Source organism: Carettochelys insculpta, chromosome 3, assembly GCF_033958435.1.
Source record: "Carettochelys insculpta isolate YL-2023 chromosome 3, ASM3395843v1, whole genome shotgun sequence".
Taxonomy (NCBI): domain Eukaryota; kingdom Metazoa; phylum Chordata; order Testudines; family Carettochelyidae; genus Carettochelys; species Carettochelys insculpta.
This window is the reverse complement of record NC_134139.1, coordinates 6,382,238-6,405,794: the sequence shown is the minus strand read 5'-3', so window position 1 is coordinate 6,405,794 and position 23,557 is coordinate 6,382,238. Positions and strand designations below refer to the sequence as shown.

General features: G+C 40.8%; 1 protein-coding gene across 3 annotated transcripts in view; it reads right to left on the bottom strand.

The window, feature by feature from the left end:
- Window positions 1–23,557, bottom strand: part of RALGAPA2 (Ral GTPase activating protein catalytic subunit alpha 2) — a 377,942-nt gene that overhangs the window by 118,010 nt on the left and 236,375 nt on the right. For all 3 annotated transcript variants that reach the window (XM_074989296.1, XM_074989298.1, XM_074989297.1), the window contains 4 exons: window positions 18,644–19,415; window positions 18,072–18,143; window positions 13,144–13,267; window positions 8,833–8,988 (listed from right to left, as the gene is read on the bottom strand). In XM_074989296.1, the coding sequence (XP_074845397.1) occupies window positions 8,833–8,988; window positions 13,144–13,267; window positions 18,072–18,143; window positions 18,644–19,415 (1,124 nt within the window). The remainder of the gene's footprint in view (window positions 1–8,832; window positions 8,989–13,143; window positions 13,268–18,071; window positions 18,144–18,643; window positions 19,416–23,557) is intronic.

The following is a 23,557-nucleotide window of genomic DNA, read 5'->3' as shown; positions in this document are numbered from 1 at the left end:
TTGTTATTTAATGGTTTGATTGGGTAATTATCAAACTGTCAACGTGCAGGAGCTGTAGATGCACATTTGTATACAGATTCCTATGCTAATCTGGATTACTAGATGAAAATGTTAATTAGCAAAACATTTCAATCAGTTAAAATACTATAGCCTATACAATTGCGTTTTGAAAATCTGAACAAAATCTCCCAAATAGTTGTTGAGTCATGACAGAACTAGAAGAATCATCTTAATAAACCCCAAAACATAAAATATGTCAGAAATTTAAGGTTGAAATGTAACAGAAGTAGTCCATATTAGGTAGCATTTGTTATTTAACAAAGGAAAAGTCATCTGAAATTTACATATTGAAATTTTCCAATGCATGCTTTCCCTTGACATAATATCTTCTATTAAAAGTGAAATCTACTCCTACACAGAAGGCCAGCACAAGTTCCATTTAAACCTTAAAATAGAGACAGCTGGTGATTAAAATGACGCATAGGTCATGTTCTGTCCTTCTGTACAGTGATGAATTTTACTCTACTTGAATTGGATGGCAATTTTTAACAGTAAAGGATTTCTATTGAAGTTTCAAAATCATATTGTAATGATCAGAATGCTAAAAACAGTGCCTTTACTTAGGACATTATAAGTTAATGATACTTGGAATCTATACTTGAGCAAAGCAAAATAAGACCTGTTCCTACAATAACTCACGTTCACAGCTCATTATTTAATTTTACTTGATACTGCAAGGCTGCTGAATTTATTTCTCTAACTTATACATACAGAGAAAAAATCAATTTCAGTCTTATCTACAAAATATGTTATTACCAATTCCTCATTCCTCAGTGTGAAAAGTATTCTTATCCTGGACTGATACAGATTAACATAAATTAACTTTCTCACTGTCCTGTCCATGGCGATGAGCATTCCATTATTTTCTATTTTTTTATCTCAGATATCATAACTACAACATGTGAAAACTGTATATTGTGTAAGTAGGTAGGCAAATTTTGGTTCCCCTGAAGACAGCAGCAAAACTACAATTAACTTCTCTGGGGGTCTGATTTCACCCATAGTGAGCAAATGGATTCAACTATAAAATTGTAAGAGTGACCACAAACAAGATGTGGGGAAAATTTGCCATTGAACAAAAGAACCATCTGGGCTACACTAATACATATATTACACCTATTCAGAAACAGTATGTATTAATCTAACCGCAGTTCAAGAAAGATGTGGAGAAATTAGGGTTCAGAAAAGAGCGACAAGAATGATTAAACGTCTAGAGAATGTGACCTATGAAGAAAGGCTGAAAGAACTGGGCATGTTTAGTTTGGAAAAGAGAAGACTGAGGGGTAACATGATAGCGGTTTTCAGGTATCTAAAAGGGTGTCATAAGGCGGAGGGAAAAAACTTGTTCTTTTTTGCTTCTGAGGCTAGAACAAGAGGCAATGGACTTAAACTGCAGCAAGGGAGATTTACGTTGGATATTAGGAAAAAGTTCCTAACTGTCAGGGTGGTCAAACAGTGGAATAAATTGCCAAGGGAGGTTATGGAATCTCCATCTCTGGAGATATTTAGGAACAGGTTAGATAGATGTCTACCACGGATGGTTTAAACAGCACTTGGCCCTGCCATTGGGGCAGAGGGCTGAACTCGATGGCCTCTTGAGGTCCCTTCCAGTCTTGGTATTCTATGATTCTATGTAAAAGCAATGTGATAGGAAATTTACAGCACACAAACGGGTACTTCAATGTATTTCTATACTAGCTGAAAACTGTAAGGGCCCAGTTATGCTACCTGCACTCATTGAGCAGCATTTTTGAAAATAGTTCAGTGGGATTACTTTTGAAGTGTTACTAAGTGTAAAAAAGGATTTATTTATATAACCCAACTCATCAAACATAGGTTTGGAATTAAGACAGAATTCTAGTTAGCACTGCAATAAATTTAAAATCTACATAGCTTGAATTTTAAAAACTTCACTAATTTCACACATTTCAGTACATAACATATATGAGATAATCAAAGAACACTCTCTTCATAAACAATGAACCTGCATAAAGGAACACAAGCACATTTCTTTAATTTTAAGAGCTCTGCCTCAAAGTACTTTGGAAGGATAAACAGCATATGCAGATGTATAGAAAGCAGAAAGCAAAACTTAGGACCAAATTCTTGAAGAAAGGAACATCTTCTAATCACATGAATTCGTCAGCCAAGAATTTCTTATATTTATCAGCACTTTTCATTCTGAAGAATCCCAAACACTTCACAAACATTACAGTGATCGTTCACTTGTGTGTGAAATACAACCACTTCCAAAGTGGCTTTAGAATACTAAAAACAGTGCCTTTACTTAGGACATTATGGGTTAATACCTGGAATTTATACTTGAGTAAAGCAAAATAAGACCTGTACTCACTGAGTAGCATTTTTGAAAGCTGCAGAATACAGAATGGCATAGCAGCCGTTCTGAACTAGCAACACTATATTTTGTAGTTGGATTTAGATACAAGAGAACATCTAAAACTGGAAGAGAAAATTACAAAAAGAATGCAATTTCACTAGCTGCCATTCAGCCAAGAAACAATGGTTTACATCTCTACCTCTTGCAAAAAACACAATGACATACTTAATGATCACAGGATTGGAGCCTGGAGCCTAGGTAATATGTCTTTTCTGAATGATATCTCCCTTCAGCAGGAGAGAGCTTCTTAGTACAATTCTTTGGCATCAGTTTGGTACTCAGAAGACATACACACATTGAAACATAAACCTCACTTCCTGCAGCAGCTAGGTTTCTTTGAGATGTTACCCATACAAATCTGACAAAGCCACATTCTGCTTTACTAGGGGTCTCAAACTCAATTCACCTTAGGGCCAGTGCCTGTACTTAAAATCCTCCTAGTGGGCCAGCAGGCACCCCTCTATGGCTAGGCTCTGAGGGAAGGGGGACAAGGATCTCCCGACTTCCTCCCCCTACCCCCCCACTGCATTTCCCAGTCCCGCCTGCCAACCTATGTGCTTCCCACTGTGCATTCCCAAGCACCATTACTGGTAGCACAGCGGTTTCCAGCTGCTAGCTATGTGCCACTAGTGTTGCCTGGGAGAAGCGTGTGCAGAGTCATCGCATCCATTGGGCAGTTTGATGCAGCCACCCTAGGCCCCACAGCAGCTGTCCCAACCATCCTATGGATGATATGGTCCCCCACACTGAGGTTACCCCATGGGTCTTTGGGTGCCCTGGGGCCTGCAGCAGAGATTGGGCCTGCCCACTGGACCTGTGGGGAAGCACAGCTACAAAGCAGCTTACTTTGCTCCTCCACCATCTCCCAAGCTTGTCTATGCTGGGGTCCTCTACTTCTTGCCACTGAAGAGAAGCACAGCAACCAGACTGGCCTGGGAGACAGTGGCAGAGGCCTTACATATGAGGGCTGGGCATTGCTGTTTGGGCAAGGAGGGAACCAACTCCTGCAGTTTGGAGTAGTTCAGGTGGTCATAGTTGGCCTATACTCTATGCCCCACGATATTCTACTTTTTACTTGTTTTGTCCTGACGAGTGGAAAAAAAGGATTTTGTTTTTGTTGCGGATGGCATCCACCACTTATGAATATGGCTGTGGACAGTGAACAGAAACTCCATGTCCTTAGAAGCCACAAAGTATCGTTTGTCAGCCCTCTTGTTAGTGGAAGGAATGGATGGCTGGCACCTGCCAGATGATGTTGGTAGGGTCTATAATGGCCTCATCCATGGGCACCACAATTCTGAAGGAAGAGGGAGGCTGTAAGGTGCAGAGAAGTCTGTATTGTTTAACAAACACCTCCTGCAGGTCCTTTTCCTGACCACGAGCTGAAATAGATCCTGGAAAGCCCGTGAGTCATCTGCAGGGGGAGGCAAAACAGAAAGAACTTCATCATCTGATGAAAATGAGGAGTGATGCAGCAGGAATCTAATCCTCAACCTCTGAAAGGGAATCCTCAGCTCCAGAATGCTGTGATGGTGGATATGTTGCTGACGTGGTGGACTGTGGTGACCTAGGATGGTCCCTGGACACCCTGGACGGTGCCGGTGGAGCACGGGAACAGGGTAACTGCACCTGCCAAGGTGACCATTGAGGAGCTGGTTCTTGAGGATAAGGGTAGTGATGTGCAAACCACAGTGGGGGGAGCTCTGGGTAAGCCAGGGTAGGCAGTATGTCTTCCCAGTTGGAGTGTATGGGACTGAAGTTCTGTGACGAGAAGACACTCTTGCGTTTGGAACCACCATGTCCCTGGGTAGGCAGTTTGGCCCCCAAACCGTGCAAGAACTCCAAGCGTCTAGACAAAAATGGGGACACGGATGACATCAAGGACACACAGTGTGGTAAGTTGGGCAGTGCCAGTGCCATGTGTGTTCTTGGTGGTGAGCCTTCATGGCACCGCATTGATGTTGTGTTGCGCTCCAGTACTGGGGGCTTTGACAAAGCAGTGTCACTTCAGTGCCTTTTTCAGTGCTGGGCGACAGAAGGGTGGTGCCTTGGCCCTGGAGTTGTGCAGTGCTGAGTCTGGTGCCTCGTGCAAGTGGCGCAGAGACTTGCAGTGGTGCAGCTTGCACTCTGGGACAAGCACAGAGGGTGGGGTCTTGGATTTTGAGGACCTCTTATACCCAGGGGTAGAAGCGGTTGAAGCCAGTGGTGTTGATGGAGTCAGAGGCACTGAATGGTGGCAGCTGAGCTCCGAGTGCCACTGCTTCAGTGGTGCTGGCTGTGACGGTGCCAGGGATATCGCATCAGGTTTTTCAACTAGCACAGCCCTTGAGGACGGCTCTGGAGGCCAGGAATGCAACGGAGGAGGGACCACCTTCATGGATAGGGTGCTGACTGAGGTAGAGAGACATGTAGAGTCTGCACCCTTGGTCTCCCCTGCTAGTTTTCTGGTTGCAGGGCTGCTGTGGTGCTGCTAGCTGGAGGGATGTTTTGTACAGATAAGTCTTGAGCCTGTTGGCTAGGTTCCTGTTGACCTTCACGGTGAGGCTGGAGCAATGAACGCAGGACCGGGTTTGGTGACCCTTACTCAGGCACTTGATGCAGGAGGCATGGCCATTCGAGGCTGACCTGGCTTGTCTGCACGTTGCACATTAAAGCCCAGGGAGCCTGGCATTGTGATGATGAAGCAACTACTTCTAACACTAAGCAAACTTCTTCTTTTAAACTATTTTTATTTTTGTCATTAGAATGTCTAACAGGAGAAATAATTTGGACAAAGGTAGAAGAAAGCTAAACTAACTAGCTACACCTCTTTATGTCTTTCAGAGAAAGAAAGCAAAACTCCATCTGCAGCCCAGGATGGTAGAGAAGGAACTGAGGGGTCCCACGCTATGTGCTCACCAGACAGCAAGAGGAGGTGCTACTGTGCACGTGTGGTGCAGGAAACCACAGCTATAGAAGTATTTCCAAGCACTGGTGTGAGGATGCACCAACACCCAGAGTGGACCACCCACAGGAATGCTACTCGAAGAAGAAGGGGAAATCTATGGAAGGATTCAAAGAGAGAGATGACATTGTCAAAGTGATGACATAGGAAAATTAACATGGCATAAGTATTCTGAATGGATACGGGTGGGGAAATATTGCATTTGTCAAGGCCAGAAAAAATAATGTTGCCTTAAGGTACAAGATGATTAGAGCTTGGTCAAGAGCTTTAGTGAGTTTGCTACAGCCTGGCTAGGAGATTGGAGTCGAAGGTGACACCCAGGTTGTGGCCTGCCTGACAGTCTTAATAATGGCATTGGCCACAGTGACCGAGAAAGTAGACAGAAGGTATAATGTGGGAAGGAAAAGATTAGTAAACTCTGTTTTAGCCACGGTTAGCTAGATGCTGATAAGATGTCAGAGAAACAGACTCGGGCTTCACTTTGAACAGAATCCAAACATGGGTTAAAGATGTAAATTTGTGAGTTGCTGGCACTGTAGTTAAATTTGTATTTGCAGACAAGATTACTCAGAGTTGAAATGTATAAGCAGAAGAGTCACGGATGTAGGACAAAGGCTCGTGCAACCCCACAGAAAATCATATGGCAGATGAGGGAGAGATTAGAGAGTCATGAGGAGAACCAGGAGAGGACAATCTTGCAAAGCAAGGGAGGAAAAGAATTCACTGAACTGTCAGTGAATTTTGACTCTACTGATTATATCTTTATAGGCGTGTACCTACGAATTTTTTGAAATATCAGTTTTTGTGTTTTGCTAAAATATCGCTATATCACCAGTGACATTAATAGTAAAATCGTAATACGTTAACTTAAGACTTGTAACTGAAATCACAGAAAAAATATTTTGGATTTTGTGTGATATACCTAAAGCTTCTGAACACAACTAAAGTGGTCATTTTGTCTATGGCTAAATAGGCAAATGAATGAATAATTCAAAGCAAAAATGATGTGCCCTCTCTCTTCCTATAAACAGTTTAAAAAACCAACCAACCAACCATGAAAAGGATGAAACAACTGGAAAAAACAGACAAATAAGCAGACTGTCCTTTAAAATTGAGCTTGCCCTGAAAGACGTTGGAGATGTATACCAACAAATATTCAAGGAAGAAAGCTCTCACAGTTGCTTACATTTTCCTTCTAATACTTCATAGTTTAGTATCAATTTATAAACAACACATAAAGATAACCTGTGAATGAGATTTACCCATATTTTTAACTACATGTGTTCAAGTACACTAGTTTCCCTAATATCTCAATTAGATCAAACCATGAATATACATGCAACTTAGGTCAATTTATAGCCTCTGATTTGAATTTTACCATCATTAATCATGCCTCAGCTGCACTCCCTCAGCTAGGATATGTGCTCTAGAACGTACTTGTCAGTTACAGCACAAATGCTCATTTTTCAAGCCTTATGAAAACAATTCCATGTTCCGAGGCTAGTCGTATGCCGCTTCTACTCACTCACTTGAGTAAATAGTTTTAAAGGCACTCTGCTTTAGCTAGTCTGCATGCTGCCTGCCAGGCAACACGCCACTGCTGACACTGGTCATGGAACACACCTAATAGTCTGACCTCCTTTTCCTACTAATTGCATTACATAGCCAGCTGGCTCCAGAAAGGAGTCGTCTATTTGATTGAAGAATTCTTGCTTTTGGGTAGGCATGGCTGCTACTTTTACTAAGTAACAGTCGGGCCTGACATCCCCATTGTTTGTCTGACAGTGAGACCATCCTAAAATCTAAGTTTTATTTGTAAATTAACCAAGAAACTTCCTGCCAGAACAGCGCTGCCTGGAGACTGATAATGTGCGCCTTTCATTCCCTTTCACTCTTACTGTATCACTGCCAATTTGTTTTTCTGCTGCTGGCCAGCCTTAGGCTATAAAAGCCTTGTAAGACATAAGTGCAATTATAGTCCTGGAGTCAAATGAATTGGACAAATCCAATAGCACAGCTCTGTCCCCACTTTGCAAACCCCTACAGCTGTTAGATTAGCTGCTAAAAATCTAATCTAGCTATAGCTAACAAATTTCTGAAGCGAAGGAGCAAGAGTTCACTATAGTGTTGCAACCAGATTTCTGAACTGGAAATGTTCTACTATAACAATGGCAGAAGATGAAATAAATCACTTTGAAATTTTACAGCTCATTTTTAAACTGTTAGGTACAATTTAGTTAGACTAAGACAAAGGACTGTAGGATGCTGTTACTGAGATTGATTTTCATTCTAGCTCAGATATCCTGATAAAAAAGTTTTAACACTAATGATGTTAAATCTTATGGCTAGAAAAGGTACCAGTTGAATTTTGATTATGTCAGTAGAAAAGCTTTTGTTCAGGGCAAGTCTTTAAATATTATTTAGAGCTGTAACACTTATTTTTAAAAGAGCAACAACATTTTACAAGAAAATGAGATTTTTTAAATTTAGACCATTCAAAAATAAGACAAATATTAGTACAATTGCAGTCTATATAATTACTGGGCCAAATACATCCCTGATGGAGTTGCACTAATTTCAGCAAATTTTGCACAAGAAATAGATGCATATCCTTGCACCTAATAAAAAACAACAAAATATCAAAGTGGGGTTTCTGCATCCGTTATGACACAACCCATAAAATATACAGCCCATTGTACAACTGCAGTATTTACAGGATGCTTCTTTGGCCAGCAGGGGGAAAAAAAACCTTCTTGTCATACTATTGGGTTTGCACCAAAGCAAGATGATCGGCACTCTGCTTCTGCTGTCTGGAGATAGGCAGAAAGAATACAACAAATATTTGAAAATACTATAGACCTAGTGGCCTGGTGGCCACCAGGTTTTATACAGGATAAAGTGATGCCTGTCTGGGTTCAGACCATACTTTGTAAGGGAGAGTGCTTGTCAAGATTGTGAATGATCCAATGATTGTTTTCTATTGAAACTGATTAGCATTTTTTGCTGTATACTCATTACTTTTCTTTCACGACTTTTCTGTCAGACTAGGTCACTCATTTTTTCATTCATCTTTGTAGTTTAGATAATGCTATTTTATCCCATTTATGTATTTTTATTCTGTTGTACTGAACTCTGAAGTTTATGGCATTGAAGCAATTGAAATAAAACAATTACTATTACTACTACTAATGGTATTTGATGCTACTATGAAAATGCAGAATGCAACGTTTACCAGGAATTTAACTTGGGGGTGCTAGCTGTAGAATGTAATTCTCAAGTGTTGCAGAACAGAGAGGTTAGCATACACAGTACAACTTGCATTCCATTCAAATTCTGATTCAAGTATATGAAGATTACCTTCTATATTTCAAAATAGTTTACTATTCACCTGTACAAATTTCTATCATAGCAAATAATATAAATGAGATACCTTTTTGGTCAGTGAATCATCTGAATCAGATGGCATTCTTGTGGACACATGAAAAATCACTTCTACAGTAGAGGTAGCATAATATGGTGCTGTTTGTCCTGTGCTGCCATTTCGTTGCAGACCACCCATAAATCCACAGTGTGTTGAAAGATCAACCTTATTGAAATAAAATGGACTCAATAAGGTAAAATACCTTCTCTTTACTGAACCATATTTAAAGATTATACCATAGATGATCAAAGAGGGGTGTGTGTGTGTGTGTGTGTGTGTGTGTGTGTGTGTATTTAACGTGTTAAGGTTTTAATTTTTTGGGTGGTTGGTTGTCTTTGTACAACATTTTAGGATACGCCTACTTTCCATATCTATAAGCTGATAAAAAGGAACATCTCTGAAACTATAGGTTGAACCTCAGTAAACTAACTCTCTCATCCAGGAATATCTGTAATCTAGCATGACAATATTGACCTTCCCTGATCTGGCAAATTCTCTTGTTCAGGACCAGTCAGGTCCTGAGAGTGCCACACAAGAGAGGTTCAACCTGTACTAATGAGACAGTCACACTGGAGACAAGGTGATTTGCTTACCTGGTAATAATTTCTTTCATTTTTTATTAGTCATTATAGACAACTGATATTCTAATTGTCTCCTAGCAAATGACAAGAGACATCAAAATAATTCCGTAATACTAAGCTCCATAATTCAGGCTAATTCAGTCTGAGCAAACCAGTTCAAGAAACCTCAGAAGAGTGAACCACAGTCATTAACCCTTAATGAAAAATCAATATCCAATATGGAAAAAAAAAGAAAAACAAAAACCCCCAAACTAACAACAGGGACACCACAGACAAAACAAAAAGCCTCAATCACTAAGTGCAACTGCCATTACAGCTTAATAAATATCTAGAAGTATATATGCTCACTAGAGCTTCAGTCTTATGCATGTTGAACCTCTTTAAACCAAAACTTTCTCATCCGGTAACATCCATAATCCAGCATGATTTTAGTTAGTTGGATGACCACTTATGGGTGTGGTGAAGAAGTCCCATAAAATGTGTTTATAGCCACCAGTCCCGACTCTCAGTGTTCTGTGTGCTGTTATTTAGCTGTAATTTACCCCAAATGTCTTCTAAGAGCCCTGTAACCAGTGGAAGTGTTGGTAACGTGCTACAAAATATCAACCTCTGATGGTCCAGCAAATTCTCTCATCCAGCACAGGTCAGGTCCCAAAGGTGCTGCATGAGAGACATTCAACCTCTAGTAAGGGAGCAGAGCCTTGGCTTGTTTACTGACTTAAAGTTCTGTTCTGTTCTAAAAAAGGAACTTTAGAAATGGCATTGTAGACTATCACATATTTGTCTTTCATTTCAAATTTACTTACCTTAACATGTCAAAGTTGGTTTTTTCCCCCGTTTTCCATGCAATCAGTCTCTAACCTTAAGATCTGTTCCTATTGTTTTTACTATTTCATGCATTATCACTAACACTATTGATCCCCTAGTTCAAATTCCACCTTCAGATGCACCTCAGGAAAACTGCACAGTGTACATGAAGACAGAGCATGACTTGCAGTTCTTGATGATACGTGATCCAGACCATAATTCAGCACATTCTTCTTATCGCTGCAGTCATTCTACAGTCAACTGTTGTAAAATGTACTTCCTTTAGTGAAGTGAACAGAATAAGGATGTGGAGTACCTCTGCTGACGAATTGGATTCTATTTTTAGCAAGTCATTTCCGTCATGGATGAAGACCACTTCTGAATTAGACTACATTGACCTTTCTTGTTGCTGGTTTTAGCACTCTAGCTCAGCAGTGCTAGTATATATCTTGTCCAGTTGAGCTAGAAGGCACATTCCCAGCCACAGTGCAGACATGCCTTAAATGGATGAGGTGATACATGGCATCAGAGTGCTCTGAATCAAATGAAGAGGAAAGACAAGCTGTCTGTGGTATGCAAGTGGTATGAGACATCAACCTTAAGGGTGACCAACAGGAGAGGAGCTTCTGTACCTTCCCATTTTCTGGTATAATGTTTAGGTCCATGTGGGGCAGATGTCCACAGCTGTTACAAAGAGAATGCCTGCAGCTGGAGCTATGCCCCTTTAATGGATCTGACGAAGGCTTAGCCAGTTTGTGCTGCAATTCCTTTTTTGATACTATGTGTAGCAAAGAGGGTGATTAGATTTCTCTCTACCCACAGAGCGACACGACATGCTTTACTTTACCACTCTGCCTCTTAAAGCTCACAGATGAAATAAAGAACAAACTACACTGCCCAGGAGCCTGAGTTTCAGAGGCGCTAAGCATCCACAGCTCTCACTCAATTCCACTGGATCTGTGGGATCTCAATATCTTAGGAAATCAGTTATTTTGTTCCCAAACAGTTAGGCGTTCTCTGATTTCATCAAGCAGCTTTGTGCTACTTTCTGACAAAAGTGACCAGTAGAGGTTGAGAACCTACAGATATCCCATAGGAGATGATATCCTTCCAGAGCCACTGGCCTAGGGAAGGAGACTAGCTCTAACGCGTACAGAAATCTCACAAGCCACAGCTGAAGATAGTACTTATGGAAGTGAGCTCACAAATAGATGGATGTGATTACTGAAGAACACTGTGTCAGTGAGCACTGAATTGGGCTCCAAGAAGTTAGGGCAAGGTTAAAGGAATTCTTGGACTATAACTTAGCTCTGGTCCTATAGCAAGGATCAAACAATATAGTTCTTGGAATATCTGGTCCCAGAACTTGGCTCAGATGAACATGTCTTCCAGAAAAAAAAGATGTGTAAAGAGATTCTTCTCCAATGAGTGGCAGCTAACATCTCCAACATCTTGACCTCGGCTAAACAAACTCCAGAGTGTTATATTGTTGTCGACCTCAAAACAAAAGATGGAGACAAACAGAAATGTTGGTCCGATAGGAATGTGTAAATTTATACCCTGGAGATCCAGGGCATTGAGAGAGACTTCCAGGTTCATTGTTGCAATCACTGACTTCAGTCATGAGATGAGGGAAGTATCATTGAAATAAAAGGAGTTTGAAACCTCAGCAAGGCTTTGGAGACTGCAAAAAACATACAGTACCTTCTGCAGTGCAATTTAGTTCACAGTCCTAACAACCAATAGGTGTTCACCATCTCCTGATTCATTTACTACTCAAGCAGGTCTTTGGACCCAAGAAAGGGATGAAATGATTCTTTCTGTGGTACAACTGAAATGTAAACTATCTTACCTAAAGTAGAGAAATTCCTTTTCAGCCCTCAGTGATCGAATGTGTGTGGTCTGTGCTTGTGAAAATCATGGCAGAGTCCCACGCAAAAGTGAAGTTCTTCTATGGGCATAAGGTCTTTTAAGCACTTGAGTTTTTGCCTGAGGAATCTTTTTATGACCTAAGCTGAGATCCTGGATTCTGATCTAGGAAAGGAAATAGGAAAACCTAAACCACGGTAACATGACCTTCCCACAAATGATGGCTGGTGGCTGGTTCTCCATATAACATTTTGTGGAGCAAAAGACGGAACAGAAGAAAATAACTGGAACCTTCTTGCAGTGGAACCATTCCACTAGCACATTTATGCCTCCAATGGAAAACAACTCATCTCAGAACAAAGGGAAGATAAAAATAAATTACACATAGCTAAAAGTAGAATTGATCAGGACATGGCTGTAGAGAGAAAAATGAACTGGTTTTGTTGTCAAACTAGCCTTTCCTGGGGCAGACATTACAATATTATTTTGTTTGTCTGTCTGTGTCTTCAGGTAGAAGAAAAAAGATCATCACTGTTGGGCCTGATGTATGGGAAACAGAAGAAACCTGTTTTGTTTTGAAACACATCAAATGTAACACAAGACGCACCTACAGTGATTCCTCTAATAACTTAAAGCAAATTTTTTAAGTTAATAGAAAATTCCATTCAAGTTTCTGTCCCCTTAGTGCAGCCCCCTGAAACACTTGAAATATTTCACAAATGAGTAAACTATGAATAATATATATATCTATTAATTGAAAATTGGTACTTAATTGAAATTGGTACTTTCAGCCCCATTTTTTTAGAAACCATTTTCTAAAATGTTTCACCGTTTACATTTGGCAGGAAGTGCTTAACATATTGATTGTGGGGATTCTACTTTGTATATCACACAGCATTTTTAAATGAACTTTTAACAGATATGCAGTATGTAAATTTAAATTAGTTTGCATTTTTAAAATGAAAATATATGTAACTTATTAACACCACACACATTTTTAAAATGCTGACTGAAACAACCTAAGACAATCATTCTGAAGTTCATTTAAATGTGTTACTATTACCTCCCAGCCCAATCCAGCAACAAAATCTTCATATGCTTGGCTTCCTCTTGCATTAGACAATATTGAACATTTGTCCTCTTGTCCTTCTGCAATGTAAAACACTGCAATCTTGTGAGTTTCACGGCTGCAATCAGAGGTAACAAGAAATTTAAGTTGATTTAAAAATGTGGAAGTTACTTACTGTAACTGTAGGTTCTTAGAGCTATGTGGTCCTCAAATGCTGTTCACATGTGGGGCACACATGCACATCAAATGCCAGAGCTGGGAAGATTTTCAGAACAATTACTGTTGGCCCACATGTGTACAGTAGTTCTTATGCTCCAAACTAATGGTAGGAGGCAGCAAGTACTGATGCTTCACAAGTTTCTCCTCTTATCACAAGCCAACAGGATCTGAAGCAAGAAAGGCCTTGGCATGTACAGCAGACCACTCTCAGTCCCAGTAAGTTCATATATAGTCTGGCCTCTTTTGTGGTCCAGGTACGCTGAGCAATTTGCTGTACTGGTGAGCATCACACCCCAGAAGGAAGGCTTCTGTCACTGTGGTAGCCCTGGGGATACAAGGGCTGAGGGGAACTTCCAACATCAGGGTCGTGCACAAAGCAGGACAAGAAGGGGCAGAACCCCCAAACCTCAGTGTCTCTGTAACATGGGGAGGGAGAAACATCAGGGTGGCTGGCTGAGCTCCTCTTACTCTGACTCTGACAGCCGCAGCCTGCTACTTCTCTTTCCCTGCCAATATAATAATCAAGAACTTCAGTTTTCAAACACCAATGTTGAGCTGCTGAAAGTCCAGCATGAGTTTCCACCCTCTGCTTTTTCTGGAAATTAGGAAATACAGGGATTAAAAATCCTTCCATGGTAATGAGGCTGGAAGTGTCCTACTGCTCTCAGCTTAAGTGGCACTGAAGAATCACCTCATAATGACAGTGGCCCGAGGGTTTTGAGAGATGGAAAAAGAGAAATTCTATGAAGTCTCCTTTGTGGAAAATATCCAGAACTCAACTGTTTGGAATGATCTTATTCCATTTGTGGGCAAAAAATGCAAGACAATGCCCAATGGTAACAGGGGTGAAGTTTTTTTTGCAACAATTGCATGGGGGTCTTAGACCATGACACTCTTGACTCTTGGCTGAGAATGAGCAGAGGTTTTGGCAGTGGCAGCGACTGAGAAGCAAGGCCCCTGAATATTATAACATTTGTGTAGTGATTCAGCCCTGCACTGATAAAAAGATGCATCAGGAAGGGGTAATCGCTGGTGTCTCCTCTTGAGTGTCAGAGCACAAATCCCCAGGGAATAGAGTAAATTTCAAACTTTTAGTAAGTTCAAGCACTTGTCCATTTTCTCATTAAAGAGATTGGACTTGTCAGAAAGGAGAGTCTGAATAGTGTTTTGGACATCCCCAGAACAGCCTGGCAACTGGAGCCAGGAGTCCAAAGTAGACCAGAGACCAATCTTCTGCAAGCTGCGTTTGCTGCATCCACTGGAGCCCGCACTATGCCATAGCCTTACCTGATTTACCAGAGACTGAAACTGGCCCTTTTCTTCTGTGGGAATCTTGTCTGTCAGAAAGAATTATAATCATATTTTGCTAACAAAGCTTGGTAGTTAGCTGCATGAAACTGAAGGCCCAAGGAGGACAAGACAGGAAGTCGGGGGTAAGAGATTAAGAATTCAGTCCTTTTCACAGGAACAAATACATTATCTCAGCCCTTTTCAGTGTTGGGGCACAGGATGATGGGATATGCCATACTGAACTACATGGTTCTAATACGACCTTATTGATAAGAAAAGCCACCTTATTTGGTCTATATGACTTAAAGATGTTGAAGAGCTAATATTGAGGAACCTGAATCTCATTCAATGGGATCTGAAGGTAACTGGACACTCTTTATAGCAGCTCCTGGTAATGCTGATGGTCGTCTGACAGAGAAGGTGAAGAAGGCATTAGCCACTTCATCTGAAGACGAAGAAGAGGCACCCCTTGGAACTTTCATTAACTAGAGATTCGGTTCCATTTCCTTCACCTCCCACTCTGACAGAACTGGCTAGTCAGAGAGAGAGAGCAGTACACTTGTGGAAAGGGGCCAGGACACTTTTCATAAAGATTCAACAAACCACAATGAGGTTGGCAAGAGGAATCAGTCAGTAATGGGGGACGCTGACCAAGGCACTCAGTATCTTCAGGGACAGCAGAAGTTGTATGAGATGGAATGGAGAGAGTAAACCCTTGACTGTCTATTACGGCTCAACTGCCTCTCTGCACATATTGGTGCAGCCACCTGCTGGGATTCATCCAAGTCCAAGAACTGCTCTACTGGAAGCAGCAGAGGCATCAGTACCAGGGCATTTCTAGCAATGGGGAGACAGCTCCTAGGACAGCAATGAAAGATCTCCACCTACATAAGGGTCTCTCTTAGGAGGGCTGGGTGAGAAAGAAGAAGTGGAGATTGTGGCTAAGAGAGGCACACAACCTTCAATGTTATATAAGTCTTGGTATGTCCTCATGTCCATTAGGTTCCTGCAATTAAGCATGTTGGATCAGATGCATTAGCAACAAATGGACAGTCTGTGGATGGATGAGGTTGTACAGATCATAGGTTTGGAGCAACATTTATAGAACACAAGCAACCATTCATCCTTATGCTTCAGTAACAAGGTCAACAATGGAAATGGCAAAACTTACTTTTTATGCACCTTGCCCTTAAATCTGGGAGGGGTCTTCACTGGAACCAGCTCCTCAGGTGCCATTTACAATTTCTCTGAGAACCCAGACTGGCTTGGGGAGGAAATGCATCTCTTATCAATAGTCCTTAACAGGGATCTGTCCTTGCATTCACCAGAGTGCCCTCTTCTCTCATGGGGAGACCTTGAAAAAGAATCTTTGGGTTTAGATGTTGAGACTGCTTCTACAAGGCACATGCCATGTAGGATAGGCTGGTTTCCATCAGATGCTTTTGTGGGAAAAGGTCCCAGACTTCTTGAGTTCTTGGTGAGAAGCAGCAGAAAAGATTGGACTTTGCAGGAATATGCAAGTCACTCAAACAATACAGATATTGTTGATGTTTACAACAGATGGAAAAAGATTAAGGGCAAAGACATAATTTTTGAACGCCAGGACTTTAGGGCATAGTCCGAGAGTTGGAGGAAGGGCTTCCCAACTGGAGAGACAGAAATACTTAATGTTACATTACAGGGGTTAGCAACCCCTGGCAGGGGTGCTCAGGGTGGCATGCAAGCTGATTTTCATTGGCACACAAGGCAAGAGCTGAGCCTCGCCTTTCCCCACCTATGCAGCTGGGAGCTTGCTCAAAGCCATCCCACCTGTGGATTAACAAAATACCAGCTAATGGTACCAACCACCACTTAAGCGGTAAAGTTCTGCATCTTAATTTTATTAATGAAGCTGTTGTAAGTAGGACTATTAGTGACTTTAAAAAGTATAACTGGCACTCTGACTGTATATGGAAGTCCAAAGATCACATTCCAGCACTCTGCCTCAGAAAGGCTGCTGATCCCTGCTATATTATGACTTTTTAATGACTGACTACTTGTCTTAGAATACAACTGTTTACAAATAGATTATACAACACAATGTGGGAGGACTTAAGTCTGAGTCAGGTCATGTGGCAGTAAGAAGAAACTAGAAAAGCATCAATCCTTGCTGCCTCTGATAACGTTGGCTGAGAGCACAAGAAAAACTGCTGCACATGTGTGAACCAATGGAGACTGCTTTGACGAACTTCCAGAGCTGGGCTTATGGCATGCATGCATGTCCTACATATGGAATACACACAAGGACCATCACTTGAAGAACTTGTTAGTTCAATTAATGCCTTTTCAAATTAAAAGAGAAGTCTATTATGAAATGTGACTATACAAAAATCATGTAATTTTACTCAACAGATCTGCCCCGTGTAGGAATACAGTCATGTCATCCAGCTCCAGTGACAAAAATTTTTATTGTTTTACTTCTGCCTACATTGAAGAGTCAGCACCATTAGGGGAGAGTAAACTAGATTTTCTTCTTATGCATCAGCAAAAAAAATTGATTACCTAATTCCAATTACAGAGTTAATCGCTTACATCTGTGCAGCCTCACTGAAGACAATGGAGCTGCCCAGGTGTTAATGAGGGCATAATTTGGCCTGTAATACCTTAATTACTGGTGATAATATAAATAAAAGAAAAGTATTTATGGACTTTCAGATCCCAAGTTAAGCTTGAAAAACCTGGTTATGTAAAAAGTGTTTTTGCGGTAAACAGAGCATATTTGTTATGAAAATTACTAGGATACCATAATGCTGTACAATGTTGTCTTCATAGTCACTTTTCAAGTTTAAAAAAATCATACCTTAAGGAATGGCAAATAGTATACAACATTCACAACGTTATTCTGGCACTGCTCTATTTTAACGAGATGGATTTGAGCTTCTCTTTAGAGGACTGTTATCGTCATGTTAATCATTTTGAAGAAAATTCTTCGCTGGAAATGTATTCCTTGGCTAATATACCTTTACAGTAACTCCTTTCACCTATGTCATTTTGGACATTGGCACAAAAACAGGCTATTTGTTTAAGGAGTCATATTTCTGCTACTTGTATTCAACCTCCAAAATAATGACGCTGAAGGTAATTTTCTCACTCTAGTTTAAACAAATAATCAAGAAACCTTTCGATTTCCAATTTGTGAAGAGTGTGTCACCCAAATGGACTGAAAGCAGAGGTAAAATAATACTAGGTCTATTTACTGAATATCAAGGTTCTCTCATCAAAAATTCAATACGTTGGGTGAATACACAATAACAAGTATTCGCATGGTTAATATATACAACTTCTGGGAATGATTAACTATGGAGATGTTGTTGAGGCGCCCTCTTTGAAAATCTGGCCATTAATGTTAGAAATGTTGACAAAGTTTCACTTACCATTGTCGGGAGTCCAGGTTTTTCAACTCTCTCAATAGTTTAGAATTTTTCTTAAGTAGATGAAAGCTTTTTCTATAGATACATAAAACAAGGGTGTAAGGGAAAATGCATTACAGAATATATGAAGCAAGTTTCATAATTCAAACAGTAAGAGAAAGTAAATACATGAGTATGACTTAAAATACACTAAAAAATTCCATGCAATATGACTAAACTGCATCACTTCCATGCTACCAACTCTCAACCAGCAAAATCGAATACAGAACTCACTGAAAAATGCTCTCTTTTCAAATACGAACCAACCTCATAGTTTCCTCTCTTTCCCAACCTTTGGGGAAACCAAAGTATTTTGCAGCCAGCCCTGCAGATAATCAAATTTGGCTATTTCAGACCCAGGGTCCCTTCTATTAGAAAACGCTATGCTAGTCGCTCCATCTGATTAATACCAAGAAGCTCCAGCATGAGTGCTTCTGCAAATCACCAACAGTGGAGTATATCATGGGGAGACAAATTTTTAAGATTTTTGAGATAACAGCAAAATCACAAAGATATATGCATAGATACATTCTTACCTTCTATCCCAAGAATTCATTCCTAAATCATTTAGCAACAGCCTACAGAAATAAAATGGTGCTTGTGGTTCAACAGAACTTGGTTCTTCTTGACTGGCTACATTCATACCACGATCAGAGCTGCATCTATGTACATGCTCTTTTTCTTGGGCACTCTGCCTTATTATGGCTTCTATGATATCATTCTCTTGGTCATGGCTCATACCAAATGGTGGTGGTGATGGCTCATTTAGTTTTAGCTGTGGATGTAGAAGGCATTCAGGACTAGTATTACCAATCTTTTCTAGCAACTTGTCAAGAGCATCCTCTCCTTCTTCTGTTTGAGAATAGCCTGTCTGGGCCTCAAACTGTCCTTCGTGACTGCCCAAAACCACAAATGATTTATTTCCATTCTGACGTGCTAGAGAGGCTTCCAAAGGTCCATACAATATCCTGCCATCCCAAGAATATTTCCCTGAGATATCTCTGACAATTACTCTTACATCTGAGAGGGCTCCTGCTGGCTCAGTATCCACCATTGTTTCTGCAGGAATTTGAAGGTAAGATATAAGAGTACTGTCATTAAATACAAAGAGCTGCAAGTTTGGACTTCTGAAAACATCTGAAGACAGCTCAGAAGATTCCACGTACAAGTTGTCATGATTCTCACTGACAAGGCTGTGAAGAATGGCAGGTCCTCCACTGAGGGGGTAGTGACTCAAGTGGTTTACTAGATGCGTCATAACCATCCGTGCAGTTAGAGGTATTAATTCCAAGTTTCTTCTTTTTTTTTCTTTAAAAAAATCAATACAAAAGATACTAATCACCAAAAGCAAAGAGTAATTAAAACAAGCACTTACATTTCAATCAATATGGACTCCATTGCAGGTTATAAAGCTCCTTTGATTTTGTTTTTCTTTTAAGCTATTCATTTTTCCATTAAACACTTTTTAAAATAAAACACTCCTCACATTCCTTTTCAAAAATAACTTTTAGATTTCAAAATTCTCTGTTGACTATTTTACACTTTTTCTAATTCACACCTCCCTCAAAATGTAATTATCTGGGAAAAGTATGTAAAACTTATGTTATTAAAAATTTGACCTGAGGCAGGCTAGAACTGCCTTATCTCTAAGGTACTGGGCTCTTATTTATTTATAACACAGAGATATGCGACAGAGAGACAGATCAAAAATAAGGAAGGTAAAGGAAGACTAGAGAAAACTGATGAGACAAGAAGTGTGAGGTAATATATCTTTTATTGGACCAACTTCTGTTGAAAGAAAACTTTCAAGCTACAAATAGCTCTTTTTCAAGTCTTGGAAAGGTACTGAGAGTGTCACAGCTGAATATAAATAGGAACACAATGTTCAACGTAATTGTGGAAATCTAATGAGGCAGATCTGCTCTATCACTTCTTGACCAATCATTAGGCTATATCTACACGTCCACAACATTGCTCTGCCGGAAGCAGAGCTGAAGGCTAGGCAGGTTTCTGGAAATCGCAAATGGCTAATTAGCATAGCTGCATGAGATTTTGCTCTTGACAGAGGGGTCTGCTGGCAGTAGAGAGGCCATGTGAACATGTCTCTGCCAGCTAACCCCCTCTCAGTCACTACTTCCTTATGCCTGAAAAATTCAGGGATAAGGGACTGCCAACAGAGGGGGGTTTAGCCAGTAGAGGCATGTCTACATGGCCTCTTTATTGCCAGCAGATCCCTCTGACGAGGGTGAAATCTTTCATAGCTATGCTAATTAGCCACCTGAGTATGTAAGTAGGAAGCCATTTGAAATTTCCAGAAACCTGCTTAGCATAGCTCTGTCAGCAGAGGAGTTTAAGACTGGGGCCATGTAAACATGACCAAAGTGTTTATCTATATACCACGATAGTACTAGTCTTCCTTGCAAGATGAATTGCAACCATGAACTTTCACTGTATGTTCACAAATTTCACGTAAAACATAACTGAAGTACTGTTGTAGTTGAGCTGGTCCCTTTATACTAGAAAGACAAGATGAGTGAGGTAATAACTTTTATTGGACAAACTTCTGCTGGCAAGAGAGAGAAGCTTTTGGGTTTAGACCCAGTTTTTGTTCAGGTCTGGGTAAACTTCTCTCATTAACAGAAGCTGATCCAATAAAAAATTTACTTCACCCACTAACAAAGACAGTTTTGTAAAACACAGCTCCTGAAAGAAGATTAGTAAACACAGCCTACTATAGTTGCTAGTAAGAAAATGAGAAAAATTTTGCTTTGCTTCACCTTCTACAATTGGAAACAACCCCAGTAGTAAAAAAATTTTGAAGTGGCAAAATAAATGAAACATGCAGGAGTTTCATTTCGTCCACATTTTCCTTAAAATACAATTTCTTCAGACAGAATTAAAAGGCAAAATTTATAATGAACATGTTAAATTTGTGATTTAAGTTCTTTATCTTACTGTTGACGTTAAGTAAAACTGAACTTGTATTTCAGAAATCTGTTTAGAATCAATATTGAATATGTAATGGTTGATATGAGATAGAGGCCTGGTTTGCACAAGGAAATTAAGTAGAATTTGAAGATCTAAAGTCAATTTTATAAAGCATCAGTCTATACCCCAGTGGTGAATAGGTTGATTTTAATGGGCTCTACGGTTGACTTTGCTACAGCTGAATTACCCAAGAATAACTCCTAAAAGTCGATTTTACAATGTTGACCAATGCAAGGGCAGACAGCAGGGTTATTAGAATTGATTTTATTAGCCTGTGAAACTGTCCCACAATGTCCCTCAATGTATCCTTTCCGGTCTTCACTCCATCTCCGCTGCTTTCCAGGTGAAGTGGAAGTAGGTGGCAGGAAGCAGTGGTCATCAGGCTGGGAATTTTGATTAGGATTTCCTTTCTTCTCGGGTCAGCGTGGAGAGCAAACATGTGGATCACATCTCTGCAGCACACCTAGCTCACCTGTTAGCCAGGAGTTCACAGGATCACAAAAGAGCTCCAGCATGGAGCCATCAAGAGATGTTGGACCGCATCGCAGCGTAGGGGGAAGAAGCTAACTTCCTTCAGCTCAAAGGCAGCAAAAGAAATGCCAATATTTATGTGAAAATATTGCAAGGCATGATTAAGAAAGTGTACACCAGGGACACTCAGCAGTGCCACGTAAAGACCAATGAGCTGAGGCACAGCTACCAGAAGTGCAAATAAGCTAATGGTCAGTCTATGGCATCTCCCCAGAAATGCCAATATTATGATGAGGTTCACGCTGTTCTGGGGACAGGTGCAAACACTTCCCCTAAAAACGCCTCAACTCTTCATTAAAGAGAGTGTTCCTTGGGAGGATGGTGAAGTGTGTCCTGATTTGGAAGAGGTGGATGACAGCAGGGTCCAGTCGAGCATAGAAGCAGATCCTGAAAGTCAGGACCTGTTTCTCAATTTGGAGCCTGTCCCCTTATTGCAGGGGGCAGCTTCAGAAGCAAAACAGGACCCTGGAAAGGGCACCTCTGGTGAGTATGTTTCTTTTTTTTAAACAACTAGAATGTTGCAATCATGTGGGGAGGGAGGTTTATGCCTGTTTCCCTTAGAACAACTTGTTAATATTTCTGCTGATGGTGCTCTGATCCTGTTTGGATAAAAAGCTGAAGGTCTTAGACAGGCACTCTTGGCTTCTCCTCACAAGATTTCTGGGGAGACCTGACTTGTTCCTGCTTCCATGGTAAGACACCTTACTGCACCAAGCCAGCATTAAGTAATCCAGAATCATGGCCCCACAGATCATTCTTGCAAATTTTCCAACATTATACCTTGACAGAATGAGCAATTTTTCCTCATCCCTTTTTCTTATTCTGATGAGGCCAATGTCTTGTGTGGCATTCTAGAATGCATGAGAATTTTTGTGAGTCACTAATGGTTTGTTTGTTTGTTTTTCCATCTCCTGCAGCAATTACTTTAAATCCAGGAACTGCTTTAAGCAGTACATGCTCTATGCAGCATGCTTCTCACCCCACCTCTCAAGCTGCCATCCAGTCAGACCCTTCCCTGGTTCATGTGTGCACCTGCAGTGACTTTTAATGATTTTTTTTAACACCTGGTGAAGTCACTTTAAAATCCAGGCATTGCTTTAAGCAGCACACACTCAAAACAGCATCCCACCCTCCAGCCGGTGGCCGACTGGACTCCTCCTGGAGCAGCTTGCTTTTAAATAAGGCACTGCTTAAATAAGGCACCGCTGCACTGCAGCCATCCACTCCCCGTCTGGGCTGGGGTTTGGATATGGGTCCCGCTGCTCCGGTCCCTGTAAGTGACTGAAACTGCAGCAATTTTTTTTTCCCCCGTGAACCAAAGATATCTTACTTTGGTGTTGAAGATAAACCTCAGCTGCAGAAGAGCTTAAACTGATCTGTTTTGAATCATGCATTCTTCAGCCTTAAAAGTCACCAGTATGACCTTGCACTTGCAATACGTTCTTCCACAGAGACAGCCAGCCATTCATCCTGTCACTATGCTCATTGTTCTGTGTAAAGATAAAAATGTTGCTATTGCCTATGCCATTAGTCTTTCTACATTTATTTTCTGAGGAAGTGACCTTGCAAGATGCAGCAAATGCCCAACTACCACCCTTACAAGGTTGCCCCAAATGTGGAGGAGGAAGTAGTCCTGGCATGAAATATTGGAGAGTTATTTTTACATTGTAACAAAGGAAAAAGTTGAGCTGAGTGACTGGAGTTAAAATATGATGGCCTGTCAAGCACAAATGAATCACAGAATCATAGAATACTAGGACTGGAAGGGACCTGGAGAGGCCATCAAGTCCAGCCTCCTACCCCAATGGCAGGACCAAGTTCTGTCTAAACCATCCCTGATAGACATCTGTCTAACCTGATCTTAAATATCTCCAGCGATGGAGATTCCACAATCTCCCTTGGCAATTTATTCCACTGTTTGACCACCCTGA